Here is a 20,920-nt window from a genome sequence, read left to right on the forward strand (position 1 = left end):
AGAGGGCAGGAAAGGGAAGTAAGATGTTTGACCTAAGTACACTGCTGTAATCTTTACCACAGAAAAGTTTTGCATGATTAAATATAGCAAATCATAACCATTCTAATTTTCTACCTTCACACTTTTCCTGCTGCAGGAGCTAACTATCACCTCAGTTTCTTGGGAGCAATGAGGCTACAGAAAACAGTAATTGCATTTCCTGAGGATTAATAGGTGGGGCTCTCACTGAAACAAATACTTAAACTGCTCTCATCTGTGGTATCTAGAAACAATATCCTACAAGCAGACTTGAGGAACACAGCATAGAAAAGTTCCCTCCAAGACTTCCAGCCACTGAAGCCGCGGCATGCTAGGCATGAATCTTATCTTGCCAGGTAAAGGTCAGCACTGTAGCCAGCTCACCTAAGCAGCATCTGAAGTTTATTCTATACTAGCAAAGTATTTATTATTCCCCCTCTGGGACCCGCATGTTACATGCAAGCATTTAGACACAGAGGATGTATTAAGTGTTTTCTTAAGCTGAGGAAGTCCAAATGAGCGTGTCCTGGATGGCAGTGCCGAGCAGACAGAACAGAGTGATTAATCCACCGTTTTGTGCCATTTGACTCCAAGTCAGACTCGCAGAATAGTCCAGGGTTCAGCAGTCTGAATTTTAACATGTTATCTGTCAGCATTTCAACAGGACTGCAAGTTTTACAGGGGTTTTAGTGGGTTTTTTAGAGTTAATGATGAAAAACAAAATACAAAATTACACTAATATGCAGATGACTTTTACTTAAGTTTTCAGTCTACAAAGTGAACATTTCAGAAACAGATTTGCCAAAAGTGGTCCTTAAAATAATTTAAAAAAATTAAACTTTAACTATAATCAAGTATCAATTACTCATGGAGCAGCACAGGAAGACAGGAAGGTATCGGCACAGTCACCTGGGATCTATCAGAGCTTGTTCCTTGACCTTAGCACTGCCCTTTGTCCATCCCAGTTGGCCCCAAGTGTACTGATAGAGTAGTCCAGAGTTTAATGGGTGCTGCCAAGATGTCTTTATACTATTATTCATGAAGTAACCACATGGCTGGTGCTCTTCCTAAGCCAGTAAATCCTTCTGAAACTCAGGGATCTGGAGACCACTGAACAAATGCAACCAAATAGTCCTGACTGATCCAGCTCAGCCCTGACTCTAACAACACAAAGAGAAAATAAACTTAGTCTCTACAGATCCACCCAGGTGCTGCAACACATTCTCCAGCGTGTTCAGAATCACAGGTGTATATTTCACATGAGATCTTTCACTATTCTTACTCTGTCTGCCTGTGTTATCCCAGAAAATGGACTGTCAACTATAAAGCTGTAGCTGTTCTCCTGCTCTTCATTTTGTGCAAGACTTCAAGGACACCACACAAGCAAGCTGAACCAAATTTTTCCAACATTCAAATGCTACAGCCTGAAAATTTCTTAAACTTGGTTGCTGAATACATCTGCAGACACAGTAGAGTTTTTCGGAATCCCGATTAGTTTATAAGCTGAACTGACTGACTACAAATGTATAGAACTGTAATCACTGCTTGCCAAGAAGCCTTCTTGCTCTATTCACAACTACAGAATTCGTCTTGCCAAACTTTTGCCATCTCAAGTGGATGAAATCTAGTTTAAGACAGTTATCTACACTGTGAAACACAGCATGGTGAATGACTCAACTGATTAGAAAGAGATGACTGGTATGAAATAGAAACACACATTTCAGATAGTTAGAAAAGTCCAAGTGTTGACTGTAACCACTTCTTTCAAGAATACATCCAGAAGTATAAAGATTATACCTACATTTCATATGCATACACAGAATCATGGGGAATAAAGGGCAGGGATCCAGGATAGACTGACAATAGGAATAATTAAGAATATTGTATGGGAGAGAAGATCATATAATAAACAAAATGGTTTCCACAGTTCATTTAAATGAAGCAAATTTAACACCACAGCTACTTTTACAAAGGGAGCAGTTTATACCTTGCCACTAACATGGCACCTTTTTATGACCCACAGAGGACATCCTTCTCCTTTACACAGGACAGCTTCATAATATGGCTACAAGTTAAATGACAGCCTTCCCTTCATCCACTTAGGTGAGTGACCTCATCACAGAAGGATATCAACTTTCCCTTAGTGAACCCATGTTAACTACGCCTGAAGATCACATTGTTCCTTTAAATACCTTTCAACAGTACCCAGTATAATCTTCTGAATTTTTCCAGGAACTGAGGTTAGACCAACAGGTCTGTAGCTTCCTTGGTCTTCCCTCAGACCCCTCTTTTACACTGGAGTAACATAGAGAGCGGTCCTGTCGTAAGACCCAATAGCTCCTTCAGAACTCTGGCATGAATCCCATCAGGCCCCACGGACTTGTAAACATCCAGCTGATACAGCTTGTTCCTTACAATTTCAGCATCTGCAAATGGAAAGTCTGTACTGACACCTGTGGTCCTCCAAATCAGAGGACCGAGCAGCCCAAGGCCTGTCAGTGTTACTGAAGATGGAAGGAAAAGGAGCATTGAATGTCTCCGCCCTACAGAGATCATCAATCCTTGTAGCATAAAATACCAGACTAATGTGGGCTTTTGCATGAAGAACACTCCTGAGAGCTGCCCATCCTGAGCTAACTGCCCTTCGCAATGTTGCCACCATCACAGCATCTTCCAGATTGACTCCTGAGCTCCCAGGCAACCTTGAATGATCAGTTTTCCCTTCTTACAATAACTGTTAAGGCAATCTGTTTTTGTGGAACGTCTCCCTGCCCACAGCAGGCGGAGTGGAACTAGATGATCTTTAAAGTCCCTTCCAACCCAAACCATTCTCTGATATGATTCTATAACTACAGCACAGTAGCAGCCCTCAGATCGTGCAGCAAAACATGTTCAAATGTTTATGTGCTGTTTCTACAAAAACACAGATCCTTCAAACTCCGGGTCTCACCAAAACAGTTGCTGAAGTACAATCAAATTTAACATATTTTGGTTTAAAAATAAAAAGCTTTCCCAGTAACTTCTACACCATGACTCCATATTTCACAGTAATAATCACTCTAGAGGAGTACAACTTCAAAATAATTTGTCTCCTTGCCAGTTCTCCTTACCAGATTACACCAGATTCAAACTTGAGCGTTTTTTTTCACTACAACACAAAAAATAGGCAAAAAGTCATCCTCAGTGCAGCTTGCTTTCTCAATTTCTTACCTGTAGCAAGTAAGACTAACACTTCCACTTTCTGTGTTAAAAGAGCTTGTTTACCTGTTTTGATCACTCACCCTCCCCCCATCCTTACTGGTTATTTCTCTCTTTCCCTAAAATACAACATCAAACTGAATACCCATAAAACATTTCTGAAAGGTAATTGTCACCTCAAGTCTAAATATACTATACTACTATAGAGAAGGATATACCAACAAATTTGTACTTGAATGAACAAACTTAGAGAAATTACGTATTTCTTTACAGTGTATACTTTTTACCACTACTGTGCTGCCACATTGCTCCTTTATAATGTATTTAGACTAATGGCATTTATGGCAAGCAAATAATCCCAACAACACTGAACTTTTCATCAGAATATACTGTCTAAAAATTCCACATTGTTCTTCCACAAATATTTCTGTCACTTTCCAAGCAATACATAGTAATACTTTTGTTTCCAGGAACACTAAATACATGTGTGTATATATATATATAGATGTTCTCTACAACATGCACTGTTGAACTGTACCACTTTTTAAATGAACATGCTTTACATGTTTCTGTAAGAGTCCAGTATACTTTTTTTTTTTTTTTTTAGGAAAAATGCACAAAGTTTTCAACTAAAAACATGTTGCAAATAATTGCCCAGAGCAAGATTTTACAGCCAAATTATAAAAGCCCTAAATCTCAAGTTTTATAATACCATCAGTGACAGAGTCTTAACTGTAGCGACGAGACAGGCGCCACTATAATGTTAACAGCCAGTATGTAAACATTAATGCGGCCTAAGGGGGAGCAGGGGGCAACCCCAGAAGAGTCCCTTCAGAACCGCCACGGAAATTTTAGGTGGCTGTAGTTAAACTTTCTCTGACTTAATTACTTAAAAAAGGCAAGGGGGGAAAACAAAAAGTTAGCCAGGCAGTGAGACAATTAATTTCATTAAACCTGGAATTGTGTCCCCGTCTTAAAGCTTTACAGTTCTTGAAACTTGTTAATACATGATTTCCTGAGCAAGAGTCCAATAAAATGAAATTTGCCATTTAGCTATTAGCAAAGTACAACATAAATGGTTTTGAAACATCAGCACATTTACAAAACCCTTAAGAGAACATAATTCTTTTCCTAGAGAATAATCACAGAGGTCTTAAATACAGGCTCTCCACTATCTATGAGACTTCTTTGTCTTAGAAATCAGCAAGGTACAACTGATCTAATCAGATTTCCAGTAGCAGGCTGGCTTCAGCCAAGCCTCAAATCACATTTCAACAGCTTCATTCACAACAATTTTACCAAGTATATTCAGTTACTTCCTTGCTTTCTAACACCCTCGGCACTTCTACAACAAGGTAGTGCCATGTTTCTTTCAGTCCAAGCCACATATCTCCTCCTTACTATATGCTCAATTCTTATGATAACATTTAATAGGTGTTGAAAGAAACAACACCTGACTGTAAATTTGAATTAGAATCAGAGGCCAAAAGACCTAAACAAAATACTTTTCTTTCAAAACGACAAATAAAATTTCTTCTTATCAACAGTTGGGAACAACACCTACAGGATTTAACAAAGATTATATGGTTAAACAACTTCATACAAAGGTTAATAAAGAGAATGAAAAAATTTCCTGAGGAAGTTTAATGAAATTAATGTATCCGAGTCATATTTCTATTTTTGAGGAGACTAACACAGCTTTTAATGTCTAACACTACAAAAGTGAATTCTATGACAAAACAATTGCACATTTTTCTTTAACAGAAGATGTAAAAAGGTTAAATTGTAAAGAATATTATATTCTTTAAAGTATACTTGTGCAAGTGCACCTGTTAGAAGCTTACTTTTTTTTCATATAGCCATAGTTATTGTGACAATATATACATATGGAGTAACTAAAACATTGACAATTAATCAAATTAAATTAAAAAACCACATATTCTATGAATTGTATTTATTTCCCTAGGAAAAGGGAGTACTTCCCTTACTTACAAGAACATTTTCTTTGCATGTGAAAACACATAACAAACCAGTAACAATATTTTTGCTTCATTTTTCAATATCTTTGCCAGAGCCACAAATACAGAGAAGAAAAATAACATGCCAGGACTAATGCTAAACGTGATTAAAAAGATATGTACTGTATGAGATAACGAGGTAATGTAAATCAACTGAAATTTAACTCTGTGCCCCTCTTCACTCTACTCAGAGCATCAAACATATACCAACTATGCAGGTAACAAGTGTCAGTGACATTTATAAATCCTGCTTCTTTCTAACCCTAACAAGCAACCTAACCCAACAGGAGCTTGACAGCTCCAGAAAAACACAAAAATTCTGGGTTCCTTCTGCTGGAGTAAAGGATGAAAGGCACAGAATATGAATCTACACATTGCAAACACATAATCTCCATGTTTATATATCTACATCCAATTCTTATCTAAGAAATAATTTTTATCAAAACATTACTTAATCATAATAATGTGACCAGTTCTCACATAACATTTATAGATACAGACGCAAAAAAGTTAATGTGTTTTTATTCCTTGGCCCTTTCCACAGATCCTAATAAACTAGTTTTCATAGACAGGATAACTATATTTTATAGTCACCAAATAGAATACACATGGACATATTAACGTGCCATTTATATCTTTATAGAACTGTAACAGCATAACATAATGCAGATCATTTCCTGAGTCTATTTGAAATTTCTATGCAATGTCACCTCCTCTCCTCATGGCCACTGTCATGCAAATTTGCAATTATATATTACATAGATACAAACTGTAATCAAACTAGTTCTGTAACACACTAAAAAACATGTTCCTCCTCAGGGTTATAATGCATCTAGCCAAGCTATCCATCTCTTTTTCCCATTCTTTCATAAAAATTATAAAATGTACAAGGCTGGCAAACATGAACAGCAACACTTGAAAGAAAATCTGATTTACAAGCCTGCTGTTCCCAAGTTCAGGACTGACAGGGATGCTGTGCAAGCAAATGCCAGTGTGGTACTTAAAATAGAGTATCCACTTGGGAAGAGATTAAGTGATTAAGTTCAATGTTGCTGCCAGCTGCTAGTAGCAATTTGAAGGGCTAGAGATATGTTTATGAACTCAAAACAGGACTTTTTCCCACCTCCCTGATTTTTCCCTACAATCTGTTCTAAGCTACTCAGAAGATAACTGAAAATGTCCCTGTGTCTCCATGTGAAACGTCAGTTTCCTATGGGACTGCAAGTCTATTAAAATTTGATTTTGCCAGTAACAGAAGCTAACAGGCTAACAGATGTAAAATCAGAAAGTCATATTTCACTGTCAGCAGCAGGATTTTGCACATTATACATAGTTGCCATCTGAGAACATACAAAACAACTTCATATTTAAAAAAAAAAAATCTAAACTTTCAAATACTTTTGATGTCTCTAACATTTTTTTCTTTAAGAACAATGACCCCACATTTTCATACAGGTGTTACACTGTAATACCAACACTGCCTTTTTTTCTTTAACTGATGCAATATAATGTGGAGTTGTAGGCAAAATACCTTAGGTCACACATTATGAATTTGGACAGAAAGGAGAATAACCCTTCAGGAACTGAGTATTCCAGCATTATTCATGGCATACGTGCTGTACAAATCCACTTCTGTCATTTTCATGTACCTCTCTTTCAACTTCTATTTCTTTCAGATTTCAGATGCTAACCACAAGCCTGTTAACATGTCAAGGCTTTCATTTCACATTGCCACTAAGACTTTTAGAAAAACCCATTTGATATAAAATTTGGTTTCCTACTCTTTTTGCTACGCTTAACAAGCTCAGCTTTGCAAGTTTCTCATAGTTGTTCTACTATTATGCAAAAACATTGTACAGGTTTGGGCTCATAAGCAGTTCCAACTGTTAACTCACAAATACTCTGAAAGCTACAAGAAGTTCATAGGTGGACAACCAGCCTGATTTCTTCTTCTTTAATGTTATCTAGAAATATTAGAAGTCTGGCTCGGAAAAGCTCCACATTGTAACAGGTCTGTAGGAAAAGTTAAGCCAGTGTTGCCACTGATCAAAAGGGAAAAATGCATTTGCTCACGTGACAAAATGAAACACTGATGCCAAGGGCAGCACTGGAGTCTATGTAACTAGATAAAGTTCTACTAAAATGTATCCAACCTCTTAGGAAGTAATTACAGTAAGATGAAATCAGTCAGCTAGAGAGGACATCAAAAAGATCATTAACTTATTTGGTAATTTGATTATGATTATTTTCTCTATAGTTACATTAAAGAAAGTGATTTAGAAGTGCTTCCACATTTCCACAACCTCTTACACATCCTCAGTCTTCAAAAACAATCGCTAATGCATTCTTTCAAAAGGACACAACTTTGACATACCTAAAACTTGGCTTGGGATATGTTTACTCCGTGATTGAATAATTTGGATTATTTTCGCTCATCCACAGTTTTTTCCACAACATCCTAGCATTCCTCTACCTTAACTAATCTCACATTGTTAACTCAAGTCATCAGCAACTTCCATCAGCATTCTCCTTCTCTATGACTAACTGCAAATATTATTCAAATTATATTTTAAAAAACAAACAAAAAATAACAGTTTCATTAGGAAACCCCTAGCAACTGAGATTCATCAGGCAATCCTGAGCAAACCAATTACATGTTAAAGAACAAAACCAAACCATAAACAGGAAACTGAATGTTTGTAAAGTGTTTTTCTCACTGTAGCTTTCTAGATTGAAATATAAGGTTCCAAAAGACACTGCTTCAAATATTTCCAGCATTCTGAAACAAAACTACTGAATTGTCAAACGTCGCTCAACAAATGACCACAACAAGAAATATTACTGTATAAAATTGAAAATCCATAAACACAAACCCTACCTGCTTTTCCTTTCGATGAGAATAGCCATGTAAGAAGCTGGTAAAGCAGCACCAAAGCCAGGAGACCAAAAGTAGAATTTTCCAAGTATCTTCCTGAAAAAGTAACATATATGTAACACGTACACATATTACATGCAAAGGGAACATTCACGTACAACACCATATTTTATCTTTATCATAAAATTACAAATGATTTCTTAATTTTGTCCTTTTACATTAATCTGTACATACTAATAGACACTATATTTTTACAGTTGGATAATTCTCAGAGGAGTTCCCCAAGTGTTTCATAAACATTAAATACCTGAAACACTTCATAAATGTATTCATTTCATTTAAATTACTAGTTTTTCTTCCAGGAAAGCATGAAAGCTTCTGAAAAGTTGTAGATATTAATTACAGAAAAATCTTCTAAAAGAACTTATATCTGCTTATCTCTCTGCTACTGGTCCAAATACATCTTCAGGAAGACGTGCTTTGTGGAATGCAGCAATGTAATCAGGTGAGGCAGAAATCAAATCAAATAATTATAATATACATCACACTCCAAAGAGATAATCCACTGATGCTAAAAACAGGAAAACACACATTTACAGTAAGTCAAGGAATCACTCTCTACATTACAAGTGGAAGCAACAGTGACTTCCCAGTCCTATTAAGCTGGGAAAGCTCTCATTTTTTGCAATTAGATCTGGATTTCATTCAGAGCCCCCACAATTTCAACTACTGAAATTCCTAAAACAATAACAGTTGAAAAAAAAAGTAGTTACACAAATGACAGTATCTTTCTATAGATAAAGAAAATCTTTCTATAAATTGGTCACTGTTAAAGGAGGAAAATCAAACTGCATGTCTGACACAATGTCACCAACCACATTTGGTCTGCTCAGGAGACCTGCACCTTCAAACTAATTCAGGCTGATCACAGAAGCAAACAATAGTCAGACAGTCATGACATTTGGTAGCGTGATGATAAATATACTTCAACTGTATCAATGGTGTTCAGCTGATAATCACTATTGGTGGAAAAACAGTGCTACAATGGAGTCTACCCTTCCAAAAACACAGCAAACAAAATAAACAAACAAAATGGAAAACACAAACAGGGTAGAAAAGGACATTTTCTTAGATAAAATTTCATGGTGACAACACAGAAGAGAGAACAAAGATAATTAATCAACACCATCTGATTAGTTCACTTTATTTCTTCCTGTAAAACGCATAAGCAGCCTCATTTCATACTTCTCCAGCAAAAATAACATTACCAGCAAGCAATGCCAGCTTATGTTTGTAAGTGAAAAGAGAGCCAGTGTATCAGCAGCAAGTGATGTAATGGCAATTACACACACTGTTCATTCCCACGGCTGCAAAAGGATAATTTCTCAGGATGACAATGCCAAATGCTGCAGGACCTAAAGTTCATTATTAGGACTCCCTCGGAAAGTAATTACTGTATGAAGTTTCAGAGAAGTCATTTTAAACATCTTAATAAGTATGAACACATCTTACCGGACACACCTGTTAAGTAACAGAACAAATGTCTTTTCTGTGGGAAAGAAACAAGAATTTGTTCTTTTGGCACGGTTTAGAATCCCTTTACAAATCCTTACATGTATGAGTTGACAAGATTTCGGAAACAGTAGCATATTTTACATAATAAAGCCTAGTGGAAATCAAAATGCCCAATCAGTAAGTGAAACAACTAAACTACTCCTAAAGTAAATGAAAATGAGTTTTTGTTATTATTTGCAGTTATTTTCACATGGTGTATGGACAGAAATTGGAATGAGAACTATGAGTTTTTTCACCTAATTCCTCAATGAACAAGCTGTACATGGACAAACGTAATTACTCTAGTAATTACTCTAGTTGCTAGACTAAGAGATCCATGTCTTCATGAGATTTTGCATTTATTAGAACAAAACATCTAAAAATCACACCTTTCATTTAACAGATGTAATCCTTGTCAGCACTGGAGCCTAGCACTTCCATCTGAAGCCCAGACAGATGTAGTCTTCTGGATCTCACCAGCAGAAGAGATTACAAGCCCCAGCTGGCCTGTCACACATCCGTAACAGAGAACATCACCCTCACTGCTCTGCCAAAGAACAGGCTGTTCATAGGCCCTAGTTCACTTCAGCAAAAAAACACGAGTTAAAAACAGTCAGGCACATTAGCTTGGCAACCCCTTATAGAACAAGAACATCTATACACAGCCTAAATCAGTGCTGATACTGGATTTAGATGTTTTTGAAATTCTGCCCACCTGTGAAATGCTGAGAATATTAAACAACCCCTGAAACTATTTTAATTGCATTTTCTTGCCTGAAATTGTACATCCTTGAGAATATTTGCAGCAGTTTCAATTTTGGTGGTTTTCCCTTGTTGAAAAGAAGCAAATACTGCAGGAGTATCAATAAGATATATTAGCACAAGCCGGAAGTCTCAGTCCCAATTACATTTCATACTTAGACCTTTTAATTGTTACTGGATGACTAATACACACAAGGACTGGAGATTCACTGCGACTTTGGTAAAGGTAAGAACAGATCAAGTAGTCACTTGATCCAGGACACCCTATATGCCTACCAGCACACCTTCTCCTTGGTGCTACAAAAGAAGGAAACAAGCAGCTCTCCTCAAATTAGGAATTGTACAGGTAAATATGAGTTAACATGAGCAGCTAGAAACCCCTATTGCTTTGGTCTACAACTCCAGGAGGGTAAGAGCAGTCAACTGCACGGGACAACTTGCTGGACAACTTTGTTTCTGAGTTACTGCTGCTCCTGCTATAATACACCTTTCAACCAAAGAAAGATACAAAATCTGCAGCATGTATCCTACTATACAAATCTATCAGACCCAAGTTCTCCTTACTATATAGGACCAGATCTAGAGCATCTAGGTCTCCACAGTCTCAGACAATCTCTTTCCATGGTTGCAAATCAGATTCAGAAATACTCAGGCCAGTTATGGCGTTTCTTTGATGGATTAAAAGATACAATACCAAATTGCATTCTGGCCTGGAAAATCACTTACAATTACTTTTATTCTCAGGGGCTACTGAAAATACACAGCAATAAATTCAAAGAATAATATGACTTCAAACCAAAATATTAAAAATATATATTTTTTTTTAAAAAACATAAATTGGTTTAAAAAAAAAAGCAAGCTTATATGGCTTAAGCTGCATGACAATGTTGATACTAAGTAATTCCAAGTGAACGACTTGTCAACATTATGATCTTAGGAGAAACTCTTAAAAAGAAAAAGGCATACATTACTCAATTTGTAAAGGTGTCATGTATTTATTCAGCTTCCTGGCATGTTCTCATTTTCTCTCCAAATAACACTTACTCACTCCTTGACCATATTCAAGTACTGAAGTGACTTGTTCAAATTAGCCACACATGATGACCCTCAAACATCTGATTAATAGCAGCTAGTTTAAAGGCCATCCTTGAGTGAGGATAGAGCTGCTTTTCCTCTTCCCACAGCATTACTTTGTACTTTTCTCTATGAAATTTCATAAGTGACTTTAATCAACAAATATTTCAGAAATGGGTGAGAGTCGGTTTTAGATTTCTGTAACCTAAATAATCTCATACAATCTCTCATACTAGTCTTCATCCCCTTTTCCAGATTCTTTAGGTATATCCAAAACAAAGGACATAACAGGAACTTCACTGGCAACCTCTTCCTCAACCTCTTACAAAAATCAATCATTTATCCCTTGCTTTGTTTCACATATATTAACTATTTGTTATTCATTTACTAATTCCTGGAAAACAGAGAACCCTTCTTCTTGAAGAGACCTAGCAAGAAATCTTGTCACAGTCACCTGGGAATTCATGTAAAATGCACCAGGTGAATCATCACGAGGTACATATTTATTCTTCAAAGCATACTAGTAAATTTGCAAAGTATGACTTCTCTAATAGTCATGTTATCCATTGTTTTTTCAAATGTCATTTAATAGCTCTTACATATCCTAGTCATTTACTTGCTGAGGCTCTGAATTTTATTATGGTCAGAACAGCTGCAAAATACTCATTATAACTGGACATTCATGTACTTCAAAACAGGCACAATTCCTATGGCTGCCTAAACACTTTGTTCTTTTGCCTCTAGTAATGATTCCAGTTCACCAGTTTCAATCAGCTCCCTAGCCAACAACTTTTTAGTTGCATGTCCCACAATTGTAGGTGGTGGGCACTGTGCAGAGACCCTGCCAGCAAGGATTCTGCCACAGCTGACAACTCTTCATGGGAATCTCTTTGCAACAGAAAAAACATGTACAGCTCCTGAGATGCTGGTGGGTTACTGTGCTGCACAACTGTAAGAATGGCAGGTTAAACATCTGCAGGCATCCCTTGTCACATTAAATTGCTAGAATTATCCTTTGCATGGCTCTGGCCTAGGTCAACCCAAACAATGCCTCAAGGGAACTTGGAGGGCACTTGGACTAAGAAGCATTTCCATTACCCAGTCTGCATCTGGCCCTGGGAGGTCAGAACAGCTTTAGACACCTATGCTTCATATAGGTGAAAGTGATGCCATACCAGCTGCCTCCACTGGAATACACTCATCTCTTACCTACTTGCACAGACACAGTCATAGATCTGCTAGATGGCTAATATCCTCTCTAAGGGGAATAGCTGAAAACCATGAAACTTAAAAACATACTAGCTTAATTTAGAGAGTAACATTTAACTACAGCACTGAAGTAAGGCACTGTAGATTTACAGGCAAATACATAGCAGCATAAGGAAAAGCACTCTAGAGCTCAGAAGAGTAAAGATAAATCAGTATTAATACAACCTAGATTGCTAGAAAACATATTCTTTAGAGCTCATTACTTATATATTCACTTTGAACTTTGCAAATGATTTACTTAAAAAGCATTCCACGGCTCCTCAGGCAGCTCCTCCTCTTCTTAGTCTTCTCCTTCAGCTTTGAAGCAAAGTTTAGAGGCCTCTAAATAGATTTAGAATTAGGGCATAATGGGTTTTATTATCTTTTAGTGGGGCTATTGAGTGTGCTGACAGTTAACTTTCAAAAATTCATAGCTACTGCAGGCTTTACATGTCTATGTGTAACATCTCTTACACTAAATGCCTTTAGATATAGGACATTATCATATTCATAAACAGGAAAGCTTCATTATTAACTATCCTGACAGTTACTTGCAATATACACTGGAAACAGCTCAGAGTACAGAAGTGCCATTTATAATCATTTTTCAGAGCAAGTCTGTATCTTAAAGAACCCCAGAAGCAGTGCTGGGATTTCCTTCATTTATGACCACAATAAGGCAAGTACAAACTTGGATGGCCGGATAAAGTTTAGGATAATTAAAAGTTATCACAGCCCCTGCATCAGGAAAATAGAAATCAATATCAAGTTACATCAATTATTTCTAGGAAAGAAAGATTAGGCTTTCTTAGGTCCCCTTTAGCATCTATTTGAATTTCCTGCAAGAATGTATTTTGAATTAGTAAAACAGAGAAAAAGAAGCAAAGTGGATAGATTGAGTTGTTTACTAATTTAAAAAAATACAAAAATTAGAAGAAAATAATTTTTTAAAAAAGCAGAGTTTCATATTCAATTGGTAAGAGCAGAAATCAAGATGATGGCACAGCTGTAGCTTTTTTTCTGCAAAACATTACAAACAAGCCTACTACAAAAAGAGAAATTATTATTTAAATTGAAAAGTTGCACAAAAATAGCTTTACTATTATGTTTCATTTTTAGGACAGTATACCAACCTTAGAATGCAAAAGCAAGCAATATACAAGGTCCCATTTGCTGTCAGAAAGGAAGTTGACTGCAAGATCTCAGGTAGAAGTTTGTACAAATAATAGTCAAGTTTTCGTTTCCTGAGAATAGCTGCAATCTAAGGAAGGAAGAAAGAAAAAAAAAGAGAGGACAAAGTTTAATTCAGTTAGGTGCTTTTTTACACACTGTAAAGAAAAATAAGAAAGGAAAATGAGACATGCCCACTTAGAGTAGTAAAACAAAGCCTCTTAAATTTGCTGGGTTTATGAAAAATACCACAAAGATTTCCTTTGAACTTGTTCCAGCCGTTACAACGTTTATACCAGGAAATACATCAAGCAATCCTAAATAGGAAGTATAGGAGGAATTTTATTACCTTGTTACCATTGGCCATAATTGTCAGAAACATTGTCTGCCAGATATCAAAACTTCTAAGATGTGGTAAATTTACACTGAGTTTTATCTTCAAGACAATTGGACTGTCACATAATTATGGTCAGTCATTATCACTAAAGTAATCCAAATACAGGCCTTACACAGTGTCTATGAAGTAATGATGCGTTTTTAAATCTTTTCTACTCCAATTAACCCACTGCGAGTCCTCCAAAAAATGTTCACCATTTGCTGGGAAGAACAACAAATTCCTGATAAATTTTACTGAAATTATGCATTATCTAAAAAACTGCCTATAGCAGAAAACTGGATCAATCTAAAAAATGAACACTCTTTTTGGCCAGTTTAATGTATGTCCCATGTATTATAAAGAATATCTATTTAATGACTCAAACACTGAAGGTCCTCAAACCCTTTTTTTCTACAGAAATTCCGCAAATAGCTAATGTGGAGGTGTAGCAAACCAGGCTCATCTCAGAGGTACCCAGGGGTACGACCAGAGGCAACAGGCAAGTTCAAATACGGAAAACTCAGATCAGACCTAAAGAAGAAAAATTTTCATTTGAGGGTGGTTTAATACTGGAGCAGGTTACCCAGAGTGATTGTAGACTCTCCATCACTTTAATCTTTATAAAGGAGATCCATTAAACTTAATGAGAAAAGTCCCCGAGCAACCTCATCTAACTGGCCTTGCTTTGGCCACAGGTCAAAGGTCCCTTCAACCTGTGTGCTTCTGTGACTCCATGAAAGTATAATTTGGGTCCACCATGAGACAGATTCTATTGTTTTTTCATTTAATAGCATTATTATCTTTATCTGCACTATCTCCCAGGGAGTCTCTAAACTGGCATGAGTTTTCAGTCAATGCTTAGAGAAGTTCCAAACAGAGCAAGCTACATACTGCTGACGAGAACAAAGACAGACGTCTTGTCAAATTGGTCCTGCCAACTTCTCTCAAAGTCTTGGTTGTAAGAGAGAGCTATTCTTCTGAAACACTCGTACTGAATAGCAAGCAGATGCCATCAAAACATCAAATCAGAGATGAGCCAGGGATTCTGGTAAAACTAACTAAAGGAAAGTGCTGCCAAAATCTGTTTCCAAAATGAAGCTTGAACTAAGGATTAAGAAAAAATACATGCATGAACAGACTTCTGAAAACAGATTTACACGTTACTTAATCAAGTGTCAAGACTGCTTAAAGCATAATGGATTAGGCAATAATGCAATCCAGATAATCTATCTGTTGAAGGAAAGTCTTAACATAGTCTAAACGCTGGATAACTAGTTGCTATCTCCTCAGCTATTTCTAGCATGTTGTATGAAGGTCACAACACTGGAGCAAAATAACATTTTTTTCATTTTAAGAACATAGCCTTTATACCTGAAGTGTGAAGCCTTGCTTCCTCAGACCAAAGTGTCAGAAGTGCAACACAAAAATACTGGTATCTTATATATTAATGTTAAATCAAAGTAAAAAATTTACTTCTGTAATGTCTCCAACGTGTTTTAGATTAATGTAAATTTCTGGTTTCCCTTCTCTTTACTATCCTACTCCCAAGTGAAAAATAGCAAAGAACCAGAAACAACAACACACAAACCATTCAAAAGAAAATTGCTCACAGTAATTGAAAGAGATGTATGCGTGAGAGCAATAGAGCCTGATGCACACCCACTAAAACAAAAAGCTTATCATTTTCTAAGGGCTTTATAGACACCAACTAAGCTAAATGTTGTGTACAGCTGAAAACAGGCAGGAGCAGACTATGGAGTTCCTCTCCTCCACCACCAATGATGCAATTACATGGAAAATATACCAGAGATACTTCCTGGCACCACTTTGCTCTCCCTATCAGTTCAACACATTTCAGAAAAGTATTATTAAAGTTGAGGTTGTAAAGACAGAAAGATTATAAAATCTGACGTCAGACTGCAGCAGTTCATGGCTCCCACTGGGATACACTTCACTCAAGCAAGCTGGGAGGACATTGTGATGAAAATCAAACTCTTACAAAAATGCACTGCTCAGGCTTAGCAGTGGACATCGGTAGCAGACAGCATGGAAGGAGAAGGCATCAGGACATCCAGTAGGTACTTCCTTGGCAAACTATTAATGTCCATGAAGATGCTAACAGATGTAGGAGGTTTGTAAGTAACCTGAGACTCCCTGTAGAGTCAGACAGACAGAAAAGAATGTCTCATTGACCTTATGGTCTTGGCTCTCCAGCTACAAAAGGAGCACAGGAATCCTAGGACACCTTTATTTAGAAACCTCAGGGTGGTCTGTACCAGGATCTTAGTGTTGATAGCTGTAAAAGTTAGTTTGGGCTGTTACTCCCTACGAGAATGAAGGACTATAATTCTGACATAACTCATCCAAACAGTTTACTACTTTGTATCCAGGAACCGCCCAATACCACCCATTACTCTTCTCACCCTCCCCATAATTTCTTAGTTTCACTCTTTTTGAGATGGAGCAACAATAATTTTGCAGAATAAAATTCTTCAGTACTTAAAAATTGTTGTAGATATTCAGTACAGCATATCTGCAACAAGTGGGGCACTGATTTGTGAGAGAATGCCACAAGTGTCTGCTGCTCAGTGAAACACAGACACAATGCTGCCTCCCCTCAATCTCCCACTGCCTGTGCTGCCTCATCTCACCTCCTAACCCAGCCAATCCGCCATAATCCAGGGAACAGAAGCAACATTACTATAAGACCATCATTTCAGCGGAGAGAAAAGCGAAATCCATGTCCAGTGCTGCATCTCTCTTTATTTCTGAAGCCATGGTGCTTCTCCTGGCTATTACCCTTTACAAGAAGAAGACTGCCTAAAAGAATGTCTGGAACCAGGGAGAGCAGACTCCACTGAATGCCAGTGGATTCAGAAACAGGTTTCACTTTATTCATGACTTCTCCAGGCAGACCATAGCAATGCAGCCTTACCCACCTCAGGGAGAAGAATGCTCCAGCACTTGCCCTAACTAACAGCAGCTTAGGAATACAGATCTGCTGCAACTTCTTACTCTGGCTTTCCACAAAATACTAAGTCACTCTTAAAATCTCCTGTGCTTGCCAATGACACTAAAGTAACAATTAATGACACTTTCTCAAGCAGATTTGCTCTCTGCAGGTAAAGAATGTCCAGGTTTGAAAGACTTACATAATGTTAAAGATTTAGCTATTTATTGTTCAAGAAGAATTCCCACCCTATTAAGAATTAAGCATTTGCATCAAGGTAGAGTATAATCTTCCTTGTAACTTAATTTGCAAGAATTCCAAAACACCTGGAAGGTAATAAAGAAAACCCACATTTCAAAAACTAAAATTGATTATTTTCCTTTCACCACAGTTTCAGTTTTCTTACACTATGATGTTTCATGCACTAAAGAGAAACTTTAAGCAGTAGTACAGCCTGCAGAAGCAGTCTTCATTTGGCCTATGTAAGCAGTAAACAGACTTGAGTACTTATTACCCACAGTCCATACCAGTAGCTGAGCTGTTTGCCCATAACAGCTTTTGCAGCCCTTCCTGCTATTTAAATCCATTTTCTTCTCTCTCAAAACCAGCAGAACTCAAGCTATCAGAGCTCTAGAAACAGGATAGGGAGTCCAGCTTTGTTTTTTTACCTTCTCATCTTCTAATACAGACAGCTAATAAATCCTGTCTTTCCCAATCTCCCATAAGGAACACTTTCCTAGATGCCCAACACTCAACAACTACGAGCAAAGGGGAATTTAAAACAAATCATGCACTGCCACAGGGCAAATGGCCTAAGAATGTCCAAAGTTTTTAGAACTTTGTAATTTTCTTTCATTTACATCCACAAGTTCTAGCTCTTGGCCCCCCTTCAGTCCAGTAGTCTGCAGAAAATGCAGATACACTGCAGAAGAAGAAACAAATTAACTGCAGTTAGAGGAAAGAAAAGGATCAACAGGGGTACAAAGGATTAATCTGAAAGAATCCTAGATATGTCATTAAAAACATAAAGAGCAGAGATAAAAAAAGGTAACAGAGAGAAAGTTTCAGTAAGAAAGCTGAAAGTAACATACTGAATTCCTAAAAAGATCAGTTATGTTAAAATATTAAGAAATAGTCAGAAAAATTTCAAGCTGCATTGTTAAACTATATAATCTGTGTATCACTGGATTTTATGAGGGTAAGAGTAGGTGCGTCTGGACAAAATGCAAGTAGATCACAACACTGCAGTTCTCAGACAACCAAAATTTTGCAGCTGCAGTCAGACAAGACAAATACAATACTCTTTAATAACATATAAAAGTGAGAAATTGATTTGATAAACCATATCTTGTGTGACATCTATGCCCTACACACGCAGGAGGAAGGAGCAGGGTATTAAATACCTGCCAGCCTGACTTCCAGAGAAAATATTTCTGGCCCCAAACATGATTAGTTTGCTACTAAGAATGTGGTCATGCAAAGCCTCTTGAATAAGAAAAGTGAAGCATGTAGGAAAGAAAATTTTCTTTCCACACCTGAAGACTGATCCAGCACTGCCTGGTGTCCCATTACCACCTGTGGGAAAGCTGAAAACAGAAAAACTCTTGTCTTATTTTTAAGAAAAGCAACTCCTTTCCTTGCTTCTGCACACAACTTGAAACCCACAGCCAAAGACATCACCAAAAACAAACCCACCCTCCAAAATCCTCAGATACCCAAGCACCAAAACTATCCCCTAACCGCTGATTATCTTTTATACACCTAGCCCAAACTGGGAGATTTCTCCTTCTCCTGCTCACAAACCCAATGTAAACTGCCCACAGACTTCCTCTCCAATGGTAATTGCCCCATTTCCCCTACAGTTTAAAACAAGCTCTGATGTAACTCTTACTAAAACCCTTTGGCCATTACCATCTTGAAACAAACAGGAAGTGTTCATATACATGAAAAACCCTATTTAACTCATTTAACAAATTGCTATGAAATTATACTTTGAACGGGTAGAAAGACCACAAGAGATAGGCTTCAACATCTCTAAGACTGTTCTCATGTGAATAGAAATGAGGGTAGAAGAAAGCAATGTGGGGTTTAGACGTTTTATGTGCAGTACAATACAGAGGAAAGTTGGAATGAGAGCACCCCTCAAATCAAATACAAATACTCCTGAAGTAATACACTAGTCACTCCAAGAATAAACATTGTTAATGATCTGAACTCTAAGATCTACTGTATTTTATGTCTGAAGCACAAAAAAAAAAAAAACCTGCTCAGTAATAATAAAGAAATAGACAGAAAAAAATATTTTCTGGCATTAGCAACAGAATTCACACAACTGCATTTTGACTCTCCAACATAAAAAATGTAACTATGAAAAATCAGCCCACCAGTTTCAGGATACCATCAGTTTGCAGAATAGCATTACTAAGTCCTTTTTTTTTGTTTTTAATTTAGTCTTTATATACAAATGTTAAGCCCCACAGAACTAAGAAATCAGAAAGTATTTATTCTGGCCTAACCACCGAAAGAATACATGCAATTCCAATACCATCCTTAAAACACAGCCACATGGTCTAGAGCAAGACTTTGAAGCAGGCTATCAGTGTTCCAGCAGAAAAGGAACAGGAGACTCAAACCCAACCTTTGCCACGATCTGAGGCAGCAGCCAGGCCCGATTATTTTAACGATGTGTCATGTAACGCCTACAAGTATTTATCATCCAACCGCAGTAACCTCAGCTTCACCTCCAGTACCCTCAGCCTTCACCTATATCCCTGGAACTACAGATTCCACAAGAGGCATTGCACACTAAGGACGGTTTGACTTAATGAATGCACTAATTGGCTGACCAATATACACAGTCTGACAGGTTACACGGAAGGATAAAAGAACCACAGACCTTGTGCCAACTATGCCGTCATGTACAACATCATTCTTCTCCGCCTCCTCCATCAAACCACCACTTCTTAAGTTTGTACAAGGTATATCTCTTTAAGAACACTACCCCTCCATCAAATTTTAATGAAATTAGACAACACATACAGCACTGATTGGTGAAAAATGGGAAAAAGCACTATTGTCTCTCTACCATTCCCTCCCAATACACAACTAAAATCAAGCACATCATAACAAACTTCTATCGAAAAGGAAAAAAAAAAAAAAAAGGAAAAAAAAGAAAAAAAAAAAAACTACAGAAATATTCAGTTTGCCAAATCTCCAGGAAGGCAGAGTTCAATAACATTTATAAGCATGACTATCTGTCATGTTTAGGCACCTCTAAAATGCAAATTTAGAGATGATCAATAATGCTGTGTACATGGTTTATACAATCCGTATGCTCCAAGTCATTAAAAACCCAAGGAAAATTTTATAAATTAAGCCACGTGTGCATGCTAAAAGCAAAGCAATACCCAGTATTTAAACCAGTTAAGAAAATATCTCAGATTTCTCAAGTGGCAGGCTGAGCTACAAATTTATGTCAGATTTTTTTCATAATTATACTTAACTATTTACATTTTTTTATATCCGTTTGCAATTTTCTATGAATTTTACAAGAACATTAGTCGTTTGCTTTATAAAAATTATTTTTAAGTGCTTTGGAGTGACCTAACCTCAAAGTGCCCTCAGGTAACATTTGGGTTTTGAAGACACTTGTTCAAATCAGTAATTTGTTTCTCGTG

The 20,920-nt window shown here is 37.1% G+C and overlaps 1 protein-coding gene across 2 annotated transcripts in view; it reads right to left on the reverse strand.

The window, feature by feature from the left end:
* The window catches only part of TMEM135 (transmembrane protein 135), a 170,660-nt gene that overhangs the window by 143,325 nt on the left and 6,415 nt on the right, over positions 1–20,920 (reverse strand). For both annotated transcript variants that reach the window (XM_032679423.1, XM_032679424.1), the window contains exons 2-3: positions 13,881–14,008; positions 8,113–8,205 (exon numbers count right to left, since the gene is read on the reverse strand). In XM_032679423.1, the coding sequence (XP_032535314.1) occupies positions 8,113–8,205; positions 13,881–14,008 (221 nt within the window). The remainder of the gene's footprint in view (positions 1–8,112; positions 8,206–13,880; positions 14,009–20,920) is intronic.

Source organism: Chiroxiphia lanceolata, chromosome 2, assembly GCF_009829145.1.
Source record: "Chiroxiphia lanceolata isolate bChiLan1 chromosome 2, bChiLan1.pri, whole genome shotgun sequence".
NCBI lineage: Eukaryota > Metazoa > Chordata > Aves > Passeriformes > Pipridae > Chiroxiphia > Chiroxiphia lanceolata.